The sequence below is a fragment of the Coturnix japonica genome, chromosome 2 (genome assembly GCF_001577835.2).
Source record: "Coturnix japonica isolate 7356 chromosome 2, Coturnix japonica 2.1, whole genome shotgun sequence".
Taxonomy (NCBI): Eukaryota; Metazoa; Chordata; class Aves; order Galliformes; family Phasianidae; genus Coturnix; species Coturnix japonica.
The window spans coordinates 9,232,352-9,251,499 of record NC_029517.1 but is presented as its reverse complement, the minus strand read 5'-3'; the positions used below and the strand labels follow the sequence as shown (position 1 = coordinate 9,251,499).

Genomic DNA, 19,148 nt, shown 5'->3' with positions numbered 1-19,148 from the left:
ATGGAGAGCCCTGTGCTGACTTTTAGAATAGTAGCGTATTCAGTATTGAACTTCTGTAGCTGCATGCTGTGACTATTTATGTCACGTCAGCTTTTTAATTGCAGTTGTGTAATACAGAGTTTACATCTTACATAGTCAGGATGATGATTGCACAAATTGCCACCAACTGATGTGCTTCTTGTTGGATTTTTCTTGTATGGATATTTTGCCTGCTTTAGTCATATAACCACTTAATAGTATATTCTCTTTTAAATAATACTGTCCCGTGGAGCATCACTTGTTGCTTCTGATGATATATGAAAAGATTTCCAGTTTTGAAAGGAAAGATGGGAATCTGAAATCCATGTGGAGTCCTGTCCCAGGGTTTTTGTGAGGACCATGAAAACGATGATGCTTTGTATGGCCACGTCATCTGCAGAGCGGTGTCTTTTGTCCCATGCAGTGGGGTGATGGTGGAACTCTGACACTAACAGTTGAAATCTTTCTTGTTTAGCCTTCTAAAATGGCCACCTGAGGAAAAATGTGCAAACTCCAATGTTTAACACGCCTCAACACTGAAGAAAACCCGCAGCCATTAAGGACTAGGATTTGCTCATTTTTCTTGGTGTTTTATCAGCACTACTACCCCGTATATGGTAGCAGCTTTACAATTTACAATGTCATTAATTATTACCACATTATGTATAACTTTGGATATTCAAAATGCTTGTGAAACTAAAAAAAAACTTGAGTTTTTTAAAATGGGAGTTAATACATTAATTTAATAACATGCTTCTAGAAGGGAGTGTTGTTTCTCATATCATCAGTAATGCTGTTTTAAGTAACCTGCTAAAGCTAAATGCTGTTTCTCAATCTCTTAGGTCATAGTAGTTTAAGGCTGTTTTATGGCATATTAGGAAGGTGAGATTAGTGTTTCCGTTCTCCATTAAATACCTGGCTTCTGCTTCCAAGCTTACAATAGAGTCCATAGTGTATGTATCTACCTTAGTTATCAGTAGATATTAACCGTTTCTTACAGCAATAAATCAGCTATGTGTTAGGTTTGGTAGGTGCTGGAACTCTTTTCAAGGCTGAAGTCAGCAGCAGTTCTTGCTTCTCACAGTCCTCACCAACGCTACAAGTGTGTGAGAGATGGTGAGAAAGTATGTGAGCCCTGGCAGCGGGGAGAGGGCTTCTGGCCTGCAACAGAGTTTATTGTGAAGCTTATACTGAGAAGTGCACCTCTGTTTTGAAAATCGCTAAGGCTTTCTCGTGTTACTGGAAGCGTGTTTCTTCATTAGCCTTGCGAGGAGTTTCTCTTAATCTCTGTTTAAGGTTTCTAAAATATTTGAGAGGAAGAGTTGTCTGCGACGCCAAACTCAAATCTATTTTTGTTTTCGCTTGCTGGGAGAGCAATGAAAAGATCTTTTATCCTAGTGAGCTTTTTTGTTTTATGGTGTTGCTGTTTGCAATGTGAATGCTGGTTGTCAGCACTTGCATTTGTAAATCGCTTTTTAAGGGCTGATTACGCTGGGCTGAAAGTTGGCAGGCAAGATCTCAGCCCTAGAGCATTATTGTGAGTTTTGCATGTTTTTAAATAACAGATCTATCTGGCTGGCTTGATGGAGAGGACACATGCTGCTACTCATGCCTTTGTAACTGTGAGCAGCAACACAGACTATGTAAAAGCATGCTTAGAATATGAGTTTAAATAAAACAATGAAAGAGGTGTGAGCAGATCGGGGTGCACTTATGGGAGTTTGGGGGATTCTAAGAGGTGCTGTAGCAATTTTCGCTGTCTCTGTAACAACTGAATAGATGCCTTCCGAGATGTTCCCAGGGTTGTGGTGTATATGTGGAGGTGCTGTGTGTGCCTATAAATATCTTCATGTAGTTGAACATTAACTCTGCTGGTGCTACAGGATACCAGAAGCTGAGCTAACATGCAGTGTAAAGGTTAGCCTGATGTTGGCATCATAATGACACACACGTGTTGCCTTTGGATGAGAACAGTCCCAGCTGCAGATAGTGAGGCATGAATGGTCCTGTGGTTCTGTGCTTGTGTAGGCACCCCATGGACCATCCTCTGATATGTATCAGGGGATTCTTATAGCAAGGTGCACTTAAAGAATCAAGTTGATGGCTTTTGAAAAGTTCTTTTTGTTTGTAAAGATGATGGTGGATGTTGGAGTGAAACCAGCTCCACAGAAGCAGGAATGTGTGCTACTAGTGTTGCTCAGTCCCCTCCCTTTTGTAGCTGCCCAGATGTAGTGCTGCTGGCCAGGTGCCCACAGGGACAGATTCAGTATGTGGACCTGTACAGCTACTGCTCCTATCATCTTTGTTCAAATGAATAATCACCTGCTTTAATATACACTTTGCCCTTCCTGTTGCAATTAGCAGTTTAGCAGACTGAGTAGCGCGATAACTTGAGGAATAATAAGGGCTTCATGGCTGAATGTTTCTTTTTCAATTAAAAAAAACCCCACAAACATGTTTTCACTTGTCTTTTTGATCTTTGGAGGTTGTGTCTTGCCAATTTGGATTCCAAACTGCTTTTATAAGCTGCAGTAAAATCCATTCAGCTTCTCTAGAGCCAGGCAGCTGGAAGCGCGTGTGCCTTAAGAGGGAACTTTGCTCTTGACATAGCATAAGCAAGGTTGTTCAGGTTGACTAATTATTCTGAGGTGATCAAATAGCAACCCAGAAATAAAAGTAATGATTTACTCTGTGTACTTACAGAATTGAAGTTACAGTATGAGATCATAACAGTGTACTTGTAGATCAGATTTTAAGTGTAGCTGCTTTGTAGTCTGTGCAACTGACCATAATTTTGTGGAAGACGTGTTTTTTGTGAATCTGCTTCCAGTACATTAAGAATATTAAAGAACCCAGAACTGTGTATCTCTGCAGGTAAAACCAAAGCTTCTGGTCGCTCAGTGCTCTGCTATAGGGATTACTGCCTGAAGGCACAAAGGGTCAGTAGGTATTTGTGCGAGAGTATAGCTTACCAGCTAGTTAGTCTATTAAAGTGGTGGACAAATTAACTGCTCGGTGGAATGAAAATGTTTATTGCTGTGTTAAAATGCCACATTTAACTTGCAATTTCGACTATTAAATTACCATCAAGAGAGGATAAACTGTCTTCTAAACTGTCAGTCCTCATGTGTAGTTGCTAGCGCTACCAAATACTGACTCTCGCTTCTGTAAATAATTTTATGTATGAAGATATTTATAGCAGTATTAATATTAATGAAAAACTTGCTAAAACATCCTGTCAGTAGCCTTTACCACTTAGTTATTTTAGGGTTTTTATTTTTCCCCATCTATATGAAGGAACACTGCTTTTTTTTTCCCACAGACGCTTTATACTCTGATATGGTAGTCATGGAAGCCTACTGTCACTCAGGTTTTATGCTAAGAGACTGGCAAATGGCGGAAACATGAATGAGACCAACTTTCCAGCACAGTGCATGGAGTCAAATTGAAGCATAGCACAGTGGATGGGATTTTACAGCAGAACTCTTGACATCTTGGGTACTTCAAGCATGGTGACACCTTAAATGCACATAAATGCTTAGAGAACTCCCCTGTTCAGGATCATTCAGTATTGTTTACCCACCTGTAGAAAGGCAATAGCTGGTCATTGTTGAAAGGATAGAACTTAAAAGGCGGGTTGAATATTTGCTTTAAACAGGTTATAATAGTATTTTACTTGTTTGAAGAAGTGTTTTGATCCTTGATGATGGAAATTCAACTTAACAGTAGTGCAAAACCCATATATTTATCAAAATATTTTTCAGCAAGGTCAGTGGTTTTAGTGTGGTGCGTATCACATCAAATACATTTCAAACAAAGACACCTGGAGCTTCATTGCAGATGTAGTCTGTGATAGGGGTCATGTGCAAGCTCATCTGAAGGACCTCTGTAGATCAGTAGAATGATGCGCTGTTCTTATCGCAACTTGAAATTTCTCACGCAAACCACCAGTAATGGGAATATTGCGGTCATCTGCCAAGTTGACTATCAACTTACCTACCTTCAGCCAAAATTAATGATTTAGCTGAATATTTTGTGCTTGATGGCTGCTCAGCCAAAGATTTACAGGGCGTATATGTGCTGGAACTTCATTCTTTTTGTTGGCATCATGTGATCTAAGTTTTTTTTCCTTCCCCAGTCTGTGGACTTAAGAAGTACTGATGCAAATGCTACATATCCAGAACACGCTGAACAACATAGAAGGGAATGGGAATATAAGATACTCAGGTGATGCAGGGGCATGTAAAGAAGTACATTGATTTGGGGATTAACATACAAAGCATAAAAAGTTATTATTGACTGAAACGTAGCAGAGTTTCTGTAGGGTTTAGCTGGTGGATGTAGACTAAGGTGTGTGCCCACAGTGTAAACTGATGTAGATTATGTGGAGCGAACACAAAATGCATAAGTCTTGTATTCTTTTTAGAAAAAAAAATCTGAAATTTTAGAGGCTAAAACCAATTTCTTTAAAGAACATTAACAGGAGCTTTTAGCAAGAAGCCTAGACACCTTCTTTAGTGTTAATGTGCGTACAGCTTCCCATGCGTGGGTTTGAACAGCTCAGAATTGTGCTATTTAATGCTTGCTTTCAAAAAATTGCTTTCATCCAGTGGGTAACTTTCAGTTATTAAATAGAATACAAGCATCCCAAATGAATTCCAGACTTCCTCCAATTTAGACCCTGTGAATGTGTGGGGCAGGGCACTTCTTGATTTCTTTTGCTTTTCTTGTGTATTTAATTTCTCCCATATGTGAATAGCTTCTCATTGAAGAGGAGTTGGTGGGATGTTCAAATAGAACAAACCAAAGTTTGGTTGTTTGAGTGATGTAGTGTGTATTTTGCTCTCACAAACATGTTTTTGATGTGTTGACTTCTGACTAAACCAGTTGCATGAGGAACTTTTGCTTTCGTCTGTTACGAAATATAATGTGGCATGGATTCACTGGAAGGTCATAAAGCCATATATTGACTGGAATGTGTTTTTATCTTTAGGAGTCCAGGTACCATAAATGGAGTTCATGCAAATAAGGAGTGTAACTGTACTGTTGTCTTCAGCGTGTTGCCAAATTTTTATTTCTAGGAGAATATTTAAATGAAAAAGTGCATTAGAACTTGTTTGTATTCCTTATAGAGGAGAAATATTTTAAAATCACCCTGATTTACCTCCTAGTGTTTACTTTCGAGACTTCATAATTTCATTAAGCTTTTACTTAATGACTAAGTGTGTCTTAAAATAACAGTATTAAGTAATAGCCTCGAATTTCAAAGCTAAGACACTCAGACATCCAACTCTATTCACTTCTCCACTTGTCAAATCAAATAACATTTTAGGACGATGAAGAACAACTTGTTGAGCTTTGCTAATATAGCAGAAGTGTTGTAACAGCTTCCTACAATTTGTGAAGATTAAGCGATTGTCAGAGTAGTTGTAGAAGACAAAGGCTGGTTTGTGACTGGAATGCTCCAATAAGTTAAATAAATGTACCAAGAGCTGTAAAGAAGGCATGGTCTGAAAACCAGTCTGAATAATTAAGGTGAGAATGAAATGAAACTTTTCCCCCTGGATTTTCCTCAGCCAGTGCAATGTAAGTGTTCTGCTTGCTGCTCATTGCATTCCAAAGGCTGCCAACTACTAGAAGCTTTACGGATGCCCTCTGCCACAAGGTTTTCCCCAAACACATTACTGACTGTCAGAGTTTTTTTGGCTGAATCACTGTGTTACTACATCGGGGTAAGGCTGTGAATTCTCAGAACTATCCGCCACCACTTATGGAATCTTTTTGTCTTCGTATTTCCACAGCTTACAAAAGTGACCAGTAAAGTTCTCTCTGAGCAGCCAAAAAGCAGACAGCTCATGACTTCTGATCAGGACACTAAAGTTGTGGCTGAACCGCAGGTGCAGCAAGTGCAAGAAGTTAAAGACGGTTCTCATCTAGTAAGTATTCTAATTATAATTCCCATCACATAAGTGTTGAATGAAGGAGCTTTTTTTGTATGTCTTAATCAGAATTGTGTCTTGGTGTTTTATAAGTCGGTTTGCAACATAAACTATTAGGGCGAAGTTGTTGAATGCAGCTATATCTCCATACCTGGTAGCTGCATTAACTTTTTATCAGTTCCATGGATGATATAAACTACATATTAGAGCAGTTTTCAGTTGTTACAGGTCCTTTTGGTTATACAGGAATTGTATTACCAGCCTTGAGTTAATTTCTGACTCATTGATTAATGGATTTCCTACATTTTACTCACATTAATCATAACTTATAGTAGTAGTTACCCTTAAGAATATGAAATTGCCTTTTATAACAGGAATTTTGCTCTGTAAGTTCTGCCAAATGGCATTTGTTGCTGTTTCAGTGTTGCTGTGCAGGATCCAGTAAGCTGTGCTTTGGGATGCTTTTGGCAGATCACACAGCAGATAGTACTGCGTTTATAAATGTTACAGTAGATGGTTTTAAGTAGATTAAATACTTGATTTGTGTGTAAGCTTTTCTCAGAAAATGGTTTGGTAGTTGTATATTGAGAGGAATGTTCCCAATTGGGATGTCTTTAAGAGTTTGGCTTCAGTGTATATTGTGCAAGTGCTTAGTCTGTGCTATGCATTAGAGGATGCCTGCTGCTTAACCTTACTTGGCAGCAAACACTAAGGAGCTGTTATGGTATTTTGGTAACTCTTCTACTCTGTTGTACCTTTCTGTTCCTCTTTTTTACAGTACAGCAATAAACTGAGCCTACCTTTGTGCCATAAAAGTTGGGTATTTTTATTATTATTATTATTATTTTATTTCTTGGAGTTAACATTCTGAGCAGCACTTAGGAGTTCTGGAGCAGTTGTTTCATCACATGCTTCAGTTTGGTTATAAGCCTGAGTAAGAAGCTGTTGCAGATGTGCTTCAGAAGCTTGCAGCAACTTCGTGCACTTTTAACAGGTGCATTAATATTAAAGATGGTTTAATCTTAACCTTGATGCCAGTCCTTATAATTTGGAGTACTAAATTATTTATAAAACTAAGTGGGAATTTGGGTCTAAATGTCAATTTCACTTATTTATTTGGAGAAAGAGGAGGAAGAAAAACCTAAACATTGGAAAGTATGTTTTGCCAGTGCTTCAGAACTTCATTATTTACAAGTTTCTGGGAGCAGTGTTATATTTGAGTGTACAGACATTAATTCTTCTCTGTCCAAGGAAGTCTCAAGTAGGAAGGAGAAAAGCTTCTGAAATAAATTCAGTTCTGTTTAGCAAGTGCATGCTTCAGGTTAACTGTTCTTTCTCGTTTATACTTTGAGATCAGAGCGCTAGGTATTTCTATAACAGACAAGATTTATCAAAGAACGTCCCATGTTTGAAGGGACACACATGGATCATTGAGAGAAAATCTTGGCTCTGCCCAGGACTGCCCAGAATTCAAACCTTATACCTGAGAGCAGTGTCAAACACTGGAACTCTGGCAGCTTGGCGCCATGACTGCTTCCCTAACCCCCACCTGCTGCTCCCCTGACAGCTCCGTGCTGTCCCCTCAGTCAATGTTGCTGTCCCTATAGAGGAGAGCTCAGCACTGTCCCTCCACTCACTGTGAGGTGGGTGGATTTATGTCTTCAGTGATCACCGCTCCACATGTGTTTGGTGTGAAGTCACGCTGCCATGGAATCTGGAGATATCTTCAGGAGTCTTTTTAAACATACTTAAATGTGCTGAATTACTTTCCCCAGCTATTTTGGCTGTGCTATTCTACAAGGATCGTGTGATGCTCGGTCCAGGTGGTTTTTCTGGCACTTTGAGAGATAAGCCACAGAATTTGTACTAAGAGTTTTCAGGCACTTGGTCTATTTTCTCTGGCAGGATCAAAACTCAGTGTGTTATTTACTGTTAGTAATGCTGAACTGATAGTAATTACTGTTCAACCTGAAGTTTTGATGTTGTGACTAATGACGTAACCCTTCAGAAATAACTTTCCAAGGTTGCTTACTTAGTGATGTAGAGGTTATTTGTTTACTAGTAGATGTCAAAGTCTTTCAGATGCCCATAAGGCAGTGTATGCTGTTTAATGCCTAATGTGGTTTGATTCTAAACCTAATGTGGTTTGTTGTAACAACAGTTTGATTTTAGTAGTATTCAATGGCAGAATTTTTGTAGCTTTGCACATAAGTTGACTGAAAGAAGTTGGCAACTTGAAGAACCTCCTAAACTGCTTTTTAATATTAGCTTTCACTTACAAATGGGAGGGTTCAACCTCTACTGCTGTACCACCGCCATCTGCCTCAGATGTCATGGGCCAACGTAATAAACATGGAGGCATTAATTTAGAAGAACTCCTTTTGCTTCCTAAGATGTTTATTTTGGAGTACATATGAAAGGATATCTTAGATTTAAGAGCTTCTAGGTTACATTCAAAAATTATTCTGCAATCCATTCAAGAAAAAGCCTGATAGAATTGAAAGGAAACTGAGGAAATGTTATTTACTAATTTGATGTAGGGCCATGTGTAAAAGCTGAGCAAAAATTCAGTATAGTGTATAATAGTGATCTCTGGTCATTTAACAATACATAGTATTACAGTATGTGCCAATTAAGAGTGAACTGCTAACAGTTTGTGTAACGTGTAGGTGATGTATTTAATAATTCAAGAGGTCACAATTTGCTTTAAACAAGAGATGGGAGGATTGTCAACATCTCGAAGCACCAGCACTGCCCAGTGTTAGGATTTTCTGTCATGTTGTAACATTCTGTTCAGCTATTTTCCTGAAACCTTCAGCCTTGACATTGGGATGTCTACTGTGATCCTGCTCTGCTCTTTTGCTGTGACTGGTGGTCGGCATAACATCACATATTAGCTTTGGAGGGCAGGGTAATGGTTGTTTAAGGGCTGATCACAATTGCATGACTTAGCATCATTTATCATCTTAGTAAAATGTTAGAAGGTTGTAGTGGCTGTAGACATGAATGTAGACTGAAGATACACGACTACTAACAAGCACTTTGATTTGTGGCTTACTGCGTAGGTGCGTGTTGGATATAGGACTAAAAATTATAAGTTGTTGAAGTTGTGATAGTGCTGCTTTGGAGCAGTTGTGTTTCCACCCTTCCTAATCCAGCTCTGAAGTGGTAGAGCAGCAATTCTTTTAGTTTCAGAAGTGCTTTTCAAATCAGGTGGAGGTGTTTAGCCTACACGGAAGGCTTTTAAGACTTATTGAGCTTTCCAAGTTGAGCAAACAACCTCAGGTGATGTAGTGCAAGAGCACTGTGGGCAATTTCTGCTTAGGTTTCTCATGCTTTTTTTTTTATTGCGATCCCACAGTAAACATTATTGAGAAATGAGACTTGATGAATATGCACTGTACATGCTTAAAAATAGAAATAGTATCTAGAACTCTTAGATAAAACCAAAGGAACAAGTACAGAACGTGCCTTTGCACATAAGGAGAAGAGTATGGAAAAACTAGACGGACCCTCTGTTTGTCTGAACTGCTGCTCACGTTTTCTCACCATTGGTTGATAGCAGAACTGCTTGCTAAGGCACAGGAACGGTGTCCTTTGCCCAGAACTAAGAGCTGAGTTCTTCTCCAAAAACCTTGTACTGTGTCAGGGAGGGGAATATTGTGTTAATTCTCCACTTGACAAAGAGTCATCTGAATAGTTATAGAATTTGCAAGTAGTAATGTGACTTAATGCTGACACTTAAAGCAGTTGAATTGTTTGCTCGTGCCATTTCTTTAAAAAAAAAAAATCCTCTTAGAAACAATCCCTCCCCCTTTCCCTGTACTTTGTTCCAGGGAATGCTTAAGAGAAGCGGCTTGGCATAGCTGTGAGTCTGAGCCAGGCTGGATACCAGCATGTTGAATAACTTTGTCCCAGGGGTGAATTAAAAAAAGTGCAGCAGATGGCAGCAATGATGCATCAGACTTCCTATCCTTGAGAACAAGCTATCTGTAGGCACTTCTGAGTCTTCACACATTAGATAACCTGGGGGCAGAGTAGTCTTCCTCTTTTGTTACTCTGTGGTTCCAAAGCAGACTTGCTGAGGAGGGAATGCATTTATTTCCTGGCCAATTCTGTAATCTTTGTAATGGCCAGAGGATTAGTGGTGAATAGGAGTTCTTGGAAGTTAACCAGTGTGGTTCTTAGTCTGCTGTATATGGCATTTAAATATACAGTAAGTGCTTTAGAATCCGAAGTGTCGTTTTCTTTGATTAATTTGTTCTGGGAGCAGAACCTCTGGAGAGCAAAAGCTACAAGGGCAGCTGTGTTATAGCTTTACATGTTTTTTTGTGTTACGCATACAAGTAAGTTAAGAAACTGAGAGGGCTGCTCTGAAAGTAGTGCTGCCTGTTTTACCATGTTGGCCCACAATGTCAGAGGCGTGTTGGTGCAATGGCAGTAGAGGTTGAACCTTCCCACCAATATCCCTGTTACATGTTGCTGCTGTGTGCCAGATAACAGCAGAGGGGCAGCCTGACAGAATGGTGTCTGTCATGGATGTGCGTATTGAAGCAAAGGTTGGGAATTGAATTCATCCACACAGGAAGAATTGCACCCATTGACATTCACTGATGTTTGCTGGATGTCTATGAAGAACACAGAGTGGATGTGAGCACAGTGAGGTGATGGGTGGTGTGTTTCAGCAGTGTTGGTGCAGGTTTTCATGAGCGTGGCATGCAGGCTCTTGTTGGTTGCTGGTGGAAAGATCCTTAGCGTAGCTAAGGATGGTGACTGGGTTGAAAAATAGGGCTTTGTAGCTGAGAATTTGCTCTGTTAAATAGTGTTATTGTGCTCTTTGTATCTGTTGCAGTTTCCATGGAAATAAATAGGAGGCATTACTTTCAGAGCATCCTTCATACTTGCAATAATGTAGTAGATTAATTCTAGTTATCTGAAAGGCAGCTGCTTTAATTAGTGTAGTACCCTTGTGTATTGCTATGAATACAATGGAGAAAAGCTACCATGCTAACTTATCTCTCTAATTCAAGTAGACCTTGATTAAGCTTGCTATAAGGTGTGTAACCAGTTGGAAAATCTCTCTTGGTTCAGCGTATTGCTGGAATAACGTTTGAGATGGGGTACTCCCAGGTCTGTCTTGTCTTGCTTTCAGCATGTTTGGAGCACTGAGGTAGGTAAGGCAGTGCTGTGGTGGTTGTGCTCTGCCATTCAGGAGACAAAGATGGGAGATAACAGCATCGTATTGGAGAGGATGTCTAAACAATGTAACCTTATCTAAAAGCAAATGTAAGAACCACTCTGTTCAGAGCAGAGTTTAGGCAATGTTAGATTATTTTTTTTAATGGCTGTTTATTTTTGATGGAGAATATATATATATATATATATATATATATATATATACTTAATTTATGAAGAGTCTTAGAGTAGCAGAAGTCCTCAAATACTTACAAATGTATAAAGGTGTTCTTTTCTGACTTCTAGAAGGAACTCGGTTTGCATGCAATGAGCAGTGCTTACACTGCTGACTGACTTCTATTCTTTGGAGGTTTCTTTATGTTAAATAATGCCCAGTTTTGGGGACAAGCTCAGTGTAATTAATCCTGCCATAGTTTCATGAGATGTGTGTGTGACTGTGAGCCCACTGCCATGGCTGGAGCTCTCAGACTAGGCTTTTTTTTTCCATGCAGATAACAATTAAAAAAAAGCCTTGGAACAAAATTAGCTTCTGATAACGTACAGTGACTGTTCAATGGAATACATGAGGTCTTATCTATCTTTAGCCTGTTTTTCCTAAAGAAGTAATCTCAGTGTAGATTCAGCTGTAAGAGAGGGAGCGAGAAGGAGGAAATGGCACGGAACTTCTTTGATGTAATAGCTGCTACTAGTTAAGCCTTTAAATCGGGTTTAAACGTGTGAAGCCAAACTGCATTGTTCCTTGTACATAAAGTGGGAGTCACGTTGGGCTGGAAGGCAAGCAGTTTTTTGGCACGCAGACGCTGTAGAAGATGCCATTTAAATATTTTAGTAATTTAGATGAAGGAAACTTCAGGAAATTAAACAATGGAAGTTCGTAAGTCTTAGTAATACCTGTAAACAGACTGTAATCTCATTAGGAAAATTATTTGGCTTGAATGTTACAGCGCATATGATGAAATATGAAAACATTGCTCAGCAACTGGGATTTGGACTTTGAGTGGCACTGACATATGAACCCCTGCATGGTTTTCAAGTACGCTATTTTTGGCAGCTGGGTGTTGGCTTGTCTCCTCAGTAGCAGTAGAAAGTTAGCTTAGTGTATAGAGGAGGGTGATTCGCAATGAGAAGGCTCCTTTGACACTAATTAAACATGGGCTGCTGCTTCAGTAAGGAGTTGAGTAACAGCACGAGTGAGGAGAAAACTGGCTTGTTACAAAAACCTGAGGAAGAGGAAGCGCCAGACTCAAGGATAAGTAAAACTTTATCTTCAATTTTAGGAGCAATAGAAAGGAAGAATCTGCGTACAGTGGGAAGGACGGTAAATGGGGAAGCTGCTGTAGGCGGCATTGAATGCGTTTGTACGAATGATTGCGCAGTGTCCAGTTCTAAATCTGGGCCCTGGGATAGAAAAGCAAAATATAAGTCATATGAAAGTATGGAGAACAGATCCTGTGAGAGCGCTAAGAGAGCATATGACAGACCTTCTGGCTTCTTTAATTCCTTTAGTCACCTTCCGAAGGTCTCGGGTACATACAGAAACTTAGAGAAAAGTGAACAAAATGAAGATGAGGTGATTAAAAAAGATGCATCTGAAAAATCTAAGAGTAGTCAGCACGTGAACAATACAGAAAATAGTAGTAACAGTAATAATGAAAATGTAGCTGCGGAAGAGCAATGCTCATTTGGTTGTGTTTCCATTTCACATATGCCAGTCATCATGGACAGTGGCTTACAGGATGAAATGTCCTTAAATAGAAATTTCCAGGATGATTATGCATGCGACCATTCAGTACAGAACAAAACAGTAGTTAATGTTGAAGGCAATAGGAGTGACAACGTACAAGAAGTTTCATGTTCAATTAGGCAGATGTCTCCAGCCTTCTCTTATCTTGATGCAGACAACAAACAACATACAAAAGAAAGGGAGTTCTACAGTATTTGTGTTGTAGATGCTGAAGATCTGAAAGGGGACGAAGAGGGGCCGGCTACCATGCATGAAAAGATTGCAGCAGACGTAGATAATTCAGCTGTTACTGATGAAGGAATGCACAGCATGGCATGGTCTCTAGACACTGGGAAGGAATTTCCAGTGCGACAATCAGCACAAGTGGAAGCTAAGCTTAATTCACATAAGGAACTAACTGTGTGTAAAAATGAGGATAGATCAAATGTGGAGAATAAGGAAACAGAGGAATATTGTAGCGTGGTCATCCAGTCGTCTTGCAATAGCTCACTGACTGACAAATGTCAGATACGTAGGTTAAACACGGACAGCGTAGTAACAAATGGCTTAGGAGGAAAAGAGTGCAATGAAGTTGTCCTTGAGAATCAACAGGAGGAAGAATATGACGTCTGCAATGGTGTCAGTTGGGATAAATCGTTTTGTAGATCTTGTGATTCTGTAAAAACTATGGGTTCTGCTGGAGAGGACCAATACAGCCCTAACTCAGAACACATGAAACGTGTTTGTGGTTGTATTTCTAATGTATCGTTAAAAACTGAAGTGTGCAATTCAGGAAAAAGTGAGGGAGATAATGATTCTGATTTTGTACTGAATCGTTTAAGCTTGCATTCCTCAGGTGTTGTAAAGGAAGAAAACAATAAGCAAGTGGTAGAGAATATGAGGGGTAACTTTAAATTATTAGAGTTGCATGAAACAGACAGTGATTCTTTTTTGATGAGTCAACGTGCAGAAAAATGTGCTGAAGAATGCTTCATCCTAAAGCCAGGAAGTGAAGAAAACCCTTCTGTGGAAGAGAGAACATTTCAAAGCGTGTGTTACAATAGCCAAAATCTTGCACCTGGCTCTAGTGAACACCGCAGTGTTTTGGAAGAATTCTTGAAAGAGAAATGCACAGGTACAGTTCTGCATAACCTTGAAACTCTGAATATGACTGAAATGCATGAAAGCTTGGAAGAGAATTCTGATTTTCAAACTCAAATTAAGGATTGTTCTGAAAACAAGGTGCCAGCTGAGGTGGTGTCCCTGCAGAGTGTAGAGGAACATGTCTGTGTGAGAAGCACCGAGCTAAAAGACAACGTGCTTGAAGAAGCTGGTAGCTTCAGCAGAACTCAGTCATGGGTAAGTGGTGGTACTTTGTCATCTCATGAACTACATAACACAAGAACAGATGAAATAGTCCTACAGAAAAACAGCGTAGAATTTCAGACTTCACAACAATCAAAAGGGAATAAAGGTAAAGTACACAGCTTTTCAAATTCAGATAAGGAAAGCAGCGTCTCTTCTGTGTCTGTGGAACATGAGGATGTGGACAAAATGGACTTGAACTGTAGACAAGATAAACAGCAGGATGTGTGTTCCTTCTATGCAGTGGAAAATCAATGGAATGCAGGGACAGACCTAGCCACAATAGCTGGGGATATAATAGAATCTGGGAAACAGACAAACTCTGAAGTTCACCCAAATGAAACAATTAACAATGAGGCAGAAAATGCAAAACAGAATTCTGATGCTAACATGGCTGATCATGACAGCAACAGCTTAAATTTCAATAAGGACTCAACTCATGATAGAAGTACTTACTGTGAGTACACTTTACCTGTAATGCTGGACAACTGTGTGTGCAGGAGTGGGAAACTGGTAAATGACTCTAAAACTCTTGAAGATACGGATAATCTTTTTCATAATGACTGCAATTTTTTACCTTCGTTGTGTCACAATTCATATTTTCATGATCATGATAAACCAGTGGCAGAGGATCAGAGCTCTAACCATGTCAGTCCAGAACCAGAATTTGGGAATACTCGAGTTTCTTTTGATCCATTTACTGAAATACAACCAGAAACTCCTGAAAAAAGTGTATGTGGCATAAATGAATGTGATCTTCAGAATGAAGTAGAACACTGTGTCAGTATCCACTCCAAGGAGAAAAATCTCACTGTTTCTAGTTTGTCATCTGGTGCTGTGGAAGCTTTTACCACTGGGAATTTAGAGCCAGAAGCTGAGACTACTGAACTAAAAGATGCCGGTTACATATTAAACGCTCCTGTGAAAGACTCGACCACAAGTTGTGACCACATGCAGTCAGATCACAAGGTTTTCTCAAACAAAGAGCCTGGAGTTTCTGTTGACCCAGAGCAGGTAGACAAATATGCTGCTACTCCTTCCTATGAAATTCACAGTACTTGTGCTGTTGCCAGAGGATCTCAGGGAGTGAAAAGTGAAGAGTGCGTATTAGATCCAATGGAAGACGTATCAAGTAACCAAGGATATTCCTATAAACTGGACAGACAAAATCCCCAAGTTGAAATGTGGTCACATCTTGTAAGTGTCCCAGGTGGCAGCGCTGATCTGACAAATGGGCTGTTTGCTGACACTATCACTACTGGTAATGGTGAATTCCTGATGGGCTTCTTATGGAATAATGCAATTCTTAACGGAACTGTAAAGAATGACAGCCAATATATAGATGGTGAAAGCTTCCAGAACGAACCCGAGGATCTAACAGGTGCTTCGTATGCAGTGGGAAGATACCCTTATCAACTGCTGGCTCTAGAGAATGTTGGTATTTGGGACTGGCAAGATAAAGATGAATGTGTAAGTATTCTACACAAGTGATTTGATGTTAAGTCTTAAGGCTGGAGCTTAAATTGAAATCAACCAAGTCAAACTATGTTTTCATTAAGTAGTTAACTTTTCATACGTTTGGTTTTATTTTATCCTGAAGCTGGCTTCTCATTTCTTCCCTTTGCAAAGCAAAGCAGAATGTAAGAGTACAAAATATGACCAAATATTGATGTTTCTTTTCATTTTTGATTGTTTTCCTTGTCTGAAACCTTGAATGCCTTGGGTGAGGTATCTTGATTGCAAGTTCTCAGTTCCTGATGAACTTGAGGTGAACACTTCACTATGTGGAAGGCAGTTAACTGTGCTCTTTACCTTCATATTGGAGAAGATGTGTGTGGATTTCCTGAAGTCTTGAAGTTCTTGCTTGCTAGCAGTTAGGAAACCTTTTGCTCTTTTCCAGAGGTCTTTTTCCAAAGTGCTGTGGAAACAAATGACTGCAGGAGAAGCATGGGGGATGAGCCAGACTGCATCTTGGCTACTTGGGTTAAGAAATAAACAAACCCAACCTGTGGCAGCTGCTGCTCTTCATCCTCTGCCTTTGGGCAGAGCTACTGTGTTTTATTGTTCTCTGTACCAACCATGTTACAGCAGCTGCTCTGACCTTGCCCAGCAGTTGAAGTGCCAGAAGCAAATCGCATTAGCACTTAAGTTTATCTGCTGGGGAAGCTGTTTGCATTTAATAAAATGGAAACTAGTAGCACTTGCTGTCGTTTTTGAATCCTTACTATGGAAGAATCAATGTGCAACATGTTTTACCAGCGCTTTCTCTGTCACTCAGTACATGCGTTGAAGTTGAGATCATTCTCCTTGGATCTCTTTTTTTTTCTTTTTTTTCCTCTTTTTTTTTCTTTTTTTTAAACATTTTGGCTATGTTTTCCACACACTGTGATAATAGCCTGGATGTGAATGTTTGGAATAATCAAAGCTTTGTGGAGATTTGAAGTGCTTGTCCTGAACGAGGTAATATTTGAAGCATCCCTTAATTCACTAAACAAATGAAAGTAAGTATAAATAGTATCTGATTTCATGAGCAATGCTCTTTCTCAACACAGTAATCATATTAACATGTGCCAGAGATGTGGGCATGGAATAACTTCATACATTTTGCTTGAGCGGTAGCGAAACAAGACAAAACTGTCTTGTGCTATTGGTGAAAATACTGTAGTTGCTGGCACTGCAGAGAGCAGTCTCTGAAGTGCAAATATAACCATATATATATATATATATATATAATGGTTATATATCAACATACATTACCATTAAATGTAACTGTTTCTAGTCCTGGTCAAAGGAGGTAGATGGAAATTGTTTAACTGAAACTGTTAACTCCTTCCTTTTTCCTATATGGGAAAAAATTATAGTAAATTTTTATTAATACTCTGCTTATTTCTGTCAATAACAATACTTATTACTTATATCTCATTGTATCCATTTTTACCTAATACTTCCTTAAAACTCTTGCACACAACTGAGTCTAAAGGGAGAGTGAGCGTGGTTTTATATTTTCTTCTTTAAATGTTCTTTTGCAGAAACAGAATGAAACCATTGTCAGTGTTAATGTATGTTAGAGACCTGCTTAAAGTCCAGTACGAGTACTAGGCTAGTACTAGTTGTGTTAGTTTGTTAGAAGCAAAAAATGAGTTCTTGTTTGCTGCTTGGCTGATCTTTTCTGGTGTTTCGTAATCTGAGCAATGAATTCTGTGCTGTACAATTAAGTTACTTTTGTACCTGAAATCAGTACTGGACTTGAGTTGGTATACCCAGATATGAAAAAAAACTGATGTTATTATATTGAGATGTGCATCTGATACTGTTCTTTGTAACTATGTACGTATAAGCACACAGATATGTGCTGTGTATCCATGAAGTGTGTAACCAAAAGAAAATTCTTTTGTAGGAGTCAGCCAAGGTTTCCGAGTTAAATCCTAATGCAAAGGTGTGGGGAAATCATATGTTACATTTGGAAGCAAGTGGTGCCACTGATGGTAGCGTGAGCAAAACGTGGGAAGAAATACCTGACCAGCCTCCAGATTCGTGTAAAGAAGGTAAAAATCATATTGTCTTCAGCTGTTGCTCAAGCAAGAGTTAAAATTCAGTGCAGAACCTTTTCAATTTCATAGTTTAAAAAATTGAATGCTACCATGCAGGTAAATCTTAGCACTTCAGATTTGATCTCAACTACTCATGTGATGTTACTGCGATCAGAAGGAAGATTTTTTGAATGTATGAAAGTGAGTGCTACCTCTCTGATCTCCATTGCAGGACTGGATGCAAAAGGAGATGGTGACAAAAAGCATCAGAATGCGGTGCTGACAGAGCTGCAGGAGTCATCGCCAGCTGTTTTGGTGTCAGACCAGACAGATATGAACTCTTTGGCTCTTGATCATTCTGAGTATGAGTCTATGCATGAAACCACCCAGACAGGTAACAGAAAGCATCTCTTTTTTGTTTTGGGCTTAGACTTGTTTGCAACCAGACTTTTCCACAAGATTGGCCTCCTGAGCTACTGTACAGAAACAATTATAACTTGTGGATGCAACTCATTCATGTCTTCTGAAATGTTATTTAGAATGCAGGTCCTTAGCGTGTTTACACTGAAATATGTACATATCTAAAGCTTCATATTTGGGTCAGGCACAGAGGTAAAATTCACTTAATACTTTCACAGATATTAATGTGGTGAAGTAAAGGTCCACCTTCTTCTTAAAACTCTAACATAAGCAACAACTCAGTCTCATTTCTTTGACTTCCCTGGTTCACTAATGTTGTTAGCAGTTGTAGTTTATACCAGATGGTATGTTCTAAGAAACTTCTGGAAATTAGTGTAAGGATTAAACTGCTTATATTTCATGGGACTGAATGTCTGCTAGATGCGTATAGGATTACTATTTGAACTGAGATGAGAGGTGAGGAAAAGCAAAATGTGCTGGGTGTTTCTGTTGATCACATCTGTAAATATTTCACAACTACATATTTGAAACTGACTTTTCTGAATTACTGTATTAGGAACTTGAAGCAAGGCTGAGACTGAGACAGGATTTGCCTTTGCTTTGCTTGCTTGCATTGCTTGCTTGCTTTTTTCTTGGGTTTAGTCAGCCAGAAACTGGTTAATTTCATAAGACTGAAAGATAGATGCGAGTTAAATGGGTTCAGTATTTAGTGGCATGTTTGAAGCTGCTCTTCTAAAGCTGTTTCAAATTTGAAGACCTGAAACTTTTTATTAAACTTTAGGTGGAAATGAACAGTTGCTGTCAGAAGGTCAGGAAGATCTACGAGAATTACTGAAAAAAACACTGGAATTTTGCTTATCTAGGTATGTATGGATGTAGCAGACTAGTGGACAACTAACAAGGTCCCATACCTATATGTTCTCAGGGCTTGTATCGTGTTTAAAAATAATACTAATA

At 39.2% G+C, this 19,148-nt stretch overlaps 1 protein-coding gene across 6 annotated transcripts in view; it reads left to right on the top strand.

Annotated features, from left to right (window-relative positions):
- The window catches only part of LARP4B (La ribonucleoprotein 4B), a 50,273-nt gene that overhangs the window by 11,401 nt on the left and 19,724 nt on the right, over window positions 1-19,148 (top strand). For 3 of the 6 annotated variants that reach the window (XM_032442986.1, XM_032442985.1, XM_032442984.1), the window contains 5 exons: window positions 5,820-5,954; window positions 14,119-15,711; window positions 17,639-17,786; window positions 18,004-18,165; window positions 18,973-19,054. In XM_032442986.1, coding sequence (XP_032298877.1) covers window positions 5,874-5,954; window positions 14,119-15,711; window positions 17,639-17,786; window positions 18,004-18,165; window positions 18,973-19,054 — 2,066 coding nt within the window. In that variant the 5' untranslated portion in view covers window positions 5,820-5,873. Of the gene's footprint in view, window positions 1-3,340; window positions 4,246-5,819; window positions 5,955-14,118; window positions 15,712-17,638; window positions 17,787-18,003; window positions 18,166-18,972; window positions 19,055-19,148 lie in introns of those variants that run through there. The other 3 variants (XM_015853082.2, XM_015853079.1, XM_032442987.1) reach the window with 2 other exon arrangements.